At 45.7% G+C, this 8,777-nt stretch overlaps 1 protein-coding gene across 1 annotated transcript; it reads right to left on the minus strand.

Moving 5' to 3' along the window:
• Positions 1-1,276: 1,276 nt before the first annotated feature.
• LOC132830973 (cholecystokinin-like) lies at positions 1,277-7,609 on the minus strand. The gene is made up of 3 exons (XM_060848941.1): positions 7,573-7,609; positions 5,229-5,444; positions 1,277-1,427 (listed from the first exon to the last, which is right to left on the minus strand). Exons 2-3 carry the CDS (start codon positions 5,440-5,442, stop codon positions 1,300-1,302), a joined length of 342 nt encoding a protein of 113 aa, XP_060704924.1. The 5' UTR covers positions 5,443-5,444; positions 7,573-7,609; the 3' UTR covers positions 1,277-1,299.
• Between the last annotated feature and the right edge of the window lie 1,168 nt (positions 7,610-8,777).

Raw genomic sequence — 8,777 nt, forward strand, 5'->3', positions numbered from 1 at the left:
CATACACTCCTATGCATACAAACTCGCACTCATATACACACACACGCCCTATCCACACACACACTCCTATACTCACACACATACTCCTATACACACAGATTCACACTCCTATGTGCTCACACTCCTATGCACAAACACACTTGCACTCCTATACACACACACTCCCACACTCGTGTATACACACATACGCTCCTATATACACACACACTCCTATGCACACATACACTCCCATATACACACACTCTCCTATACACACACATTCTCCTATACGCATACACACTCCAATATAGATACACACACTCCTATGCATACAAACTCGCACTCATATACACACACACGCCCTATCCACACACACACTCCTATACTCACACACACACTCCTATACACACAGATTCACACTCCTATGTACACACACTCCTATGCACACACACACACTCGCACTCCTATACACACCCACACACTCCCACACTCGTGTATACACACATACGCTCCTATATATACACACATATTCCTATCCACACACACACTCCTATGCACACATACACTCCCATACACACACTCTCCTGTACGCATACACACTCACCTGTACGCATACACACTCCAATATAGACACACACACACTCGCATGCACACACACTCGCACTCGTATGCACACACACACACTCGCACGCACATTCACACTCGTATACACACATGCACTCCAATATACACACACACTCCTATGCACATGCACTCATATACACACACACACACACACACACACACACACACTCCAATATACACACACTCCTATATATATATATATACACACACACTCTCTCCTATATGCACACTCACTCCTATATACACACACACCCACTCACTCACATATACACACACCCACACGTATTTATTCCATCAGTCACTATTTCCCAAGGAATAATTCCTGGTACACAGTTTGTAGTTGCTGTTAAAAACTTTGTTCATTTTTAAGAGTCCTGCGGCCCACATGAACCAAGCTTCAACAGCACAATGTGTGGTAATCAGAAACACTGAATGCAGATTTTGGTACACAACACTTAAACCATTTATTAAAACAACCAAAAAATATCAAATTCTTCCAGTAAAATCAACAGCAATAAATTTTCCAATGATTCTTAAATGGGTCAAAAGTGCCTTTCTGCAATATCTTGAGAATGAGTTTAATATTTGAAACAGTGATGGAGATGTTGAGCTTGGTTTGTTGATACACTAGGTAAATGGTTTCTTAGCATTACACATGAATATTCTTCACGAGTGATGATGCTGATGGTCTGTGTTTTAGGAATCCATCTCATATTCCTCCACACTGCGTCTGCCAAAGTCCATCCAACCTGCGTAATCTCGGTCATGCATCTGATGCAGCACATCACGGACCTGATAACGGTCAGCATGGCTCAATGAGCCAGCTGTTTGAACAAAAGTATTCATTAGACTTGGCATTTTACCTTTTCATTAGCTCCCCCTTCAGAAAGTATTGTCACTCACTGGGTATGGGACACACACACACACACACACACACACACACACACACATACTGACTCTCACTAGAGTACAATCCTACACACAGTCAACATGGCTTTGTGCGTGGGAAATCATGCCTCAAGAACATGATTGAGTTTTTTGAAGAGGTAACAAAGAGGATTGAGAAGGGCAGAGTAGTGGACGTGATCTATATGGACTTCAGTTCGACAAGGTTCCCCATGGGAGACTGGTTAGCAAGGTTAGATCTCATGGAATACAGGGAGAACTAGCTGTTTGGATATAGAACTGGCTCAAAGGTAGAAGACAGAGGGTGGTGATGGAAGGTTGTTTTTCAGACTGGAGGCCTGTGACCAGTGGAGTTCCGCAAGAGATTTAGATTCCCAACAGTATGGAAACAGGCCATTCGGCCCAACAAGTCCACAGCGACTCTCCAAAGAGTAACCTACCCAGACCCATTTCCCTACCTTATGTTTACCCCAGACTAATGCACCTAACACTACGGGCAATGTAGCATGGTCAATTCACCTGACCGGCACAAATTTGGACTGTGTAAGGAAACCAGAGCACCCGGAGGAAACCCACACAGACACGGGGAGAATGTACAAACTCCACACAGACTGTTGCCTGAGGCTGGAATTGAACCGGGTCCCTGGCACTGTGAGGCAAATGCTAACCACTGACCCACCGTGCCACCCCAAAGGATCAGTTCTGAGTCCACTACTTTTCATCATTTATATAAATGATTTGGATGTGAGCATAAGAGGTACAGTTAGTAAGTTTGCTGATGATACCAACATTGGGGGTGTAGTTGACAGTGAAGAAGGTTACCTCAGATTACAACGGGATCTTGATCAGATGGGCCAATGGGCTGAGAAGTGGCAGATGGAGTTTAATTTAGATAAATGCAAGGTGCTGGATTTTGGGAAAGCAAATCTTAGCAGGACTTATACACTTAATGGTAAGGTCCTAGGGACTGTGGCTGAACAAAGAGACCTTGGAGTGCAGGTTCATAGCTCCTTGAAAGTGGAGTCGCAGGTAGATAGGATAGTGAAGGTGTTTGGTATGCTTTCTTTTATTGGTCAGAGTATTGAGTACAGGAGTTGGGAGGTCATGTTGCGGCTGTACAGGACATTGGTTAGGCCACTGTTGGAATATTGCGTGCAATTCTGGTCTCCTTCCTATTGGAAAGATGTTGTGAAACTTGAAAGGCTTCAGAAAGGATTTAAAAGGATGTTGCCAGGGTTGGAGGATTTGAGCTACAGGGAGAGGCTGAACAGGCTGGGGTTGTTTTCCGTGGAGTGTCGGAGGCCAAGGGGTGACCTTATAGAGGTTTACACCATCATGAGGGGCATGGATAGGATAAATAGGCAAAGTCTCTTCCCTGGGGTCGGGGAGTCCAGAACTAAAGGGCATAGGTTTAGGGTGAGAGGGGAAAGATATAAAAGAGACCTAAGGGGCAGCTTTATCATGCAGAGGGTGGTACGTGTGTGGAATGAGCTGCCAGAGGAAGTGGTAGAGGCTGGTACAATTACATCATTTAAAGGATATCTGGATGGGTATATGAATAGGAAGGGTTTGGAGGGATATGGGCCGGGTGCTGGCAGGTGGGACGAGATTGGGTTGGGATATCTGGTTGTCATGGATGAGTTGGACCGAAGGGTCTGTTTCCGTGCTGTACATCTCTATGACTCGATGACTCTGACTCTATTTGGGATTCAGGTCCCACACACTGACTCTCACTGGGGTACAGTCTCCCACACACTGACTCTCACTGGGGCACAGTCCCACACACACTGACTCTCACTGGGGCACAGTCCCATACACACTGACTCTCAGTGGGGTAATGGTCCATTCTACGGTCTGGTACATGATCTAAGTTGTCATGTGGTACCCCTAAGCCTATTGTAGTTGGTGGCCAGTGACTCCGAGATGAATGTGGAGAGGACAGGGGGTGGTTTCAGACTGCTGAGTCATTGGATCAGGATCAGGTTGGGCTGGGTCAGTTCAAACTTGATGTTTTTAAAAGCAAGTTGTTATACAATTTTACAGTTAGCTTTAAAACTCATCAACTGAAGAAGGTCAAGAGAGAAACAAAGTGATCCCTATGAGCCAGCAAAGGATGCTTCCTTTGGACACTTTATTGAAAGTTATTTTTTGGATGTTGCCTATAGCCAGGACCAGGTCGAATGTGATGCTCTGCACAGTGGAAGAGTCAGGTACCCAACCAACAGTCACGTTACTGAGGGGCACAGTGAATCAGCAGCTGCTGGAATGGAAGCTTTATTAAAATCTGTGTTCCATCAATCGAGTTACTCTGATCCAGTATCCTTGGTACTACCAACTCCACTCCGACATCCACTTTCAACGCTATTGTAGTTTTGAATGAAGTTTATCAACACCAAGACTCAATTATTCACAGAATAGTTACAGCACAGTGGAGGCCATTTAGCCCGTCATCCCTGCACAGGCTTTTGATGATTCTAGATTAGTCTTCCATCTTCCCAGTGAATAATCTCAAACTCTGCTGTGCATGATCTCCCCACACCAACTCCTGTCCAGAGCTCTCTTCCTTTGCTAACCAGCAAATCCCACCTCCCAGTCTGAGTATCTTTCAAAACCTCACAGCTTCCAATCTGTAAAGCTGCCCCCAACTCCTCAGTTATTATCCCACTCCTTCATTCAACCCCTCCCCCCAATTGATGACCATTCAGCCTCGTCGTTCCCTCCGTTAAATTCTCTGCCTCCTTCTCCTTCTTTTAAAAGGACCCCCACCTAAAAATAATACGTTCCTTTCCTCTTGAGTCTTTTACAGCTTCAGGTAATTTCAAAGCAATAAATAACCAACGAGGTGGTCACTGTTATGTTTAGAAATTAGAAATGGAACTAACACACGGCAAGATTCCACAAACAGGCAATGTGATACCAAACCACCTTGAACAGTTACTGCACAGAAAGAGGCCATTCAGCCCACTCTGTCTGCACCAGCTAAATGAACTCCGTGCCCATCCTAATTCCACTTGCCAGTTCCTTGTCCCTGGCATTGCAGATTCCAGTGCGTTAGGTGCTTTAATCTCAATCAGTAAATTGGGCAGGGAATTCCAGACACCCACCATCCTTTGTAATCAAGGTTTTCCTTAGGTCCTCTTGAATTGTTTTACCAATCACTTTCAAAATGTCTCCCACCCATCTACCTTTCAAAATGTCTCCCACCCATCTACCCCCAGCAACTGACCTCTTCACCAGAAGAAAGTGGTCTTCCCTTATCCAAGCCCCTGTACACCTTGATTCATCCTTCAACCCACTCTGTTCAAAAGAAAACAACTCAGTCTTTCCCCATAGCTGCAACGTTCAAACCCTGGAAACATTCCTGTCAATCCCCTTTAATAATAAGCTGATCATCTAAATCAGTGATATTGATTATGCACGGACGCTGGACAGAACACCAGAGATTACCCTCTGTCTCTTTGTGAAATAGGCACCCTGGGATCTTTGGCAGTGTAGCACTCCCTCAGTGTGACACCAGGACTCCTCCCTTGGATTACCTGCTCAGTTACTTTAATGATTTTTAAAAGAAAACTCAACATCCATCCAGTTTCTTTTAGACTCTTATGGTGCCTGTAGGACATTTCACTGTATTAAAGGTGCTACGTAACTGCAGGATGGTAATAGAGTGAGAGGAGGGTGAAAGGGTTTACATAGAACCCTTGTCCAATGGAGGAACTTACCTTCCTGAATCTGGGATAGCAGTTTGGATATCAGATCATCTGCTTTTAAAGCTGCAGCTTTGCGTTCCAGTGAAACTGCTCCATTTCCTGATAGATACTTGGCAGTACGTTCCAGAATAATGCCTCCGTTATTGTGAGGGCCAGTTAATGGTTTTGACAAGCAGCCTGTTGCCAAGGTAACCACTAGGACACTGAGGTACACTGTGTGGGTCATATCTGAAAAGTTAAAATCACACATCGACATGCAGGAATAATGCACAGGTTAAACAATGCCAGGGAGATTACAACAGATCGGCAGAGATCAGCCACTTTGGAGCTAAAAAGAGTAATACATTATAGAATATAAACGCCTAAAGATAAGAAAATTAGAGGTTTGTACAGATGCAAGGATTGGGGAATATAAATTGCTGAAATGCCAAGAGGAGCTCCAAAAATAATCAAAAAAGAAAATTGAATAAATAAAACAAAAAGCAGCAGATGCTGGAAATCTGAAAGTCAAACAGAAGTTGCTGGAGAAACTCATCATCTGTGAAGACAGAAACAGTTAACAATGTGAGTGCACTGACCCTTCTTCAGAATTTCTCAAGTGACCTGGTTCTGAAAAAAAGTGTCACTGGATCTGAAACAGTAACTCTGCTTTTACTCCATGAATATTGGAACCTATTTCTGAGGATGTGAATATAAGTTTGTAGATATGGTTGGGCTCCAGAAGGTTACTGTGATCAAATCAATGCCAGACACCAGAGGAATGGATTCTAACCTTGGAGGGAGTGTCACGGAAATGGACCAAATGATATCTGTCTGTCAAAGGTTAAATAACAAGGTGAGACTGTACAAACTAGGGTCATGTTCCTTGGCATTTAAAAAAAGATAAGATATTGATTGAAGTTTCAAGAGATATAGAAATATTTTCAGGGTAGATAGTAAAAAAAACTATTGCAAAGTCTAGGATCTTTTGTCAGTAAAAATTTGATTCAGACTTTTCAGGAGAAAATTAGGAAACATTAAACAAAAAGGTATACAGAAATTGGAATTCTCATCAGCAAATATAAACTAATGTTTGACCACTTGTTAATTTTAAATTTGATGTTAGTCACATTGTCAGAGGGGAGAGTGTGGGGCTGGAAAAGCACAGCAGGTCAGACAACATCCAAGGAACAGGAGAGGCAACGTTTCGGGCATAAGCCCTTCATCATTCCTGAAACGTCGATTCTCCTGCTCCTCGGATGCTGCCTGACCTGCTGCGCTTTTCCAGCAACACACTCTCCACTCTGATCTCCAGCATCTGCAGTCCTCACTTTCTCCTAGTTAGTCACATTTTGTCAAGTAAAGATATTAAAGGGACCAGGGGCAAAGGTGGGGGAATATAGCTCGTCACAGAACAGCTATTATTCATTAAATGACAGTATTCCCCCAGAACTGACACTCCAACAGCGCCCACTCCCTCAGCACTGACCCTCCAACAGTGCCCACTCCCTCAGCGCTGACCCTCCGACAATGCGGCACTCCCTCAGCACTGACCCTCCGACAGTGCCCACTCCCTCAGCACTGAACCCCCGACAGTGCCCACTCCCTCAGCGCTGGCCCTCCGACAGTGCCCACTCCCTCAGCACTGGCCCTCCGACAGTGCCCACTCCCTCAGCACTGGCCCTCCGACAGTGCTCACTCCCTCAGCGCTGACCCTCCGACAGTGTGGCACTCCCTCAGCACTGATCCACTGACAGTGTGGCACTCCCTCAGCACTGACCCTCCGACAGTGCCCACTCCCTCAGCACTGACCCTCTGACAGTGTGGCACTCCCTCAGCACTGACCCCCTGACAGTGCCCACTACCTCAGCACTGACCCTCCGACAGTGCGGCACTCCCTCAGCACTGACCCTCTGACAGTGTGGCACTGGTACAGGGCTGAGGCAGTGCTGTTGAGTCTGATCTGAAAGTTTACCCAGTCCATCCGCTGTCTGTGGGGTCCCAGGGTTTACTGCAGTCTGTGTTGTTGCTGGAAACATGGTTTCCCCAGCTCAGCCCCTGCCGGGTGTGGAGTTTAAACCCTGACCAGGAGAAACTAAAGTTCCTCCCAGAATGAGAGTGTGACCCCCTCTGTGCTCCCCCCAGTTTTCACTCAGCACCCAGTCAGGTTATACTGAATGGTGATGCAAGGGACAGGGAGAGATCTCTCCCAGCGGAGGGAGAACGGACTCCGAAATTACTGGGGCAATTATAACGGAGCCAAAAGCAAAATAAAGACAGCACCAAAAAAAAACAAACCGAAAGAAAGGAGAAAGTAAAAGAAATGGAGAGGGAGAAAGTGTGAGCGAGAATTGGAGAAAGTTTGTGTGCAGCTCACCCGCTCAGTTCCGTCCCTCTGTCTCTGTCCAAGGTGCTGATTTGAGAAGAGGTTCCCAGTTGCTGTTCACCCTCCGCTCCCTCTCGGTCTGTTTTATACAGCCCATCGCTCACGTGTCCCCTGGTTAAACACACACCGGAAACTAAAAAAAATAAATAAATGTCAAAAGGAATCCTCTGCGTCATTTGGGCTTAAAATCCTTTCCGAAATCTCTCAACATTCATTAAAATCCAACAGGAGATTAACGCTGTCAATAGATAAAAGTCATTATTTACTTTTCTGTGCAAGATAAATTTAAGTGTTGTCAGTTTGTGGGTGTGGGCAGACCAAGGAGAATGAGAGTTTGTATATCTGCGTGTTTCAGCGAGTTAGTGACTGAGGTACTTCAGAGGGTGTGTGTGAGAGAGAGAGAGTGTGCCAAGGTGAGTGTATGTGTGAGTGTGAGGAGTGTGAGTGTGAGGGGTGTGCGTGTGTGTGTGTGAGTGTGCCAAGGTGAGTGTATGTGTGAGTGTGAGGAGTGTGAGTGTGAGGGGTGTGCGTGTGTGTGTGTGAGAGTGTGCCAAGGTGAGTGTATGTGTGAGTGTGAGGAGTGTGAGTGTGAGGGGTGTGCGTGTGTGTGTGTGAGAGTGTGCCAAGGTGAGTGTATGTGTGAGTGTGAGGAGTGTGAGTGTGAGGGGTGTGCGTGTGTGTGTGTGAGAGTGTGCCAAGGTGAGTGTATGTGTGAGTGTGAGGAGTGTGAGTGTGAGGGGTGTGCGTGTGTGTGTGTGAGAGTGTGCCAAGGTGAGTGTATGTGTGAGTGTGAGGAGTGTGAGTGTGAGAGGTGTGTGTGTGTGTGATAGTGGATGTGAATGTTAGTGTGAGAGTATATGAGTGTGAGTGTGTGTGATAGGGGTATGTGTGTGTTTGTATGAATACATGGAAGTGTTGAGGAGTGTGTAAGGTCCAGTTTACTGCTGTTCTGCTTGTGATCAACTAACTCAATACAGGCTGGAGATTGAGTCAGGATTTTCCTTAGTCCATGTGGCACAGCAGCACATTGGGGATACATCTGTGAACCAAGGTAGTGGACAAGCTGAGTATCAGCTACATTAATTCCTGACAGACTGCTAACTTGAGCCTAGTGTTACACAAGGAGGTGAACTGGGATTCCTTCATGGTCCATGGCTTCAGAATTCACTCTTCAACCCAGTTTCACTGAAACTGCA

Source organism: Hemiscyllium ocellatum, chromosome 32 (genome assembly GCF_020745735.1).
Source record: "Hemiscyllium ocellatum isolate sHemOce1 chromosome 32, sHemOce1.pat.X.cur, whole genome shotgun sequence".
Lineage (NCBI taxonomy): Eukaryota > Metazoa > Chordata > Chondrichthyes > Orectolobiformes > Hemiscylliidae > Hemiscyllium > Hemiscyllium ocellatum.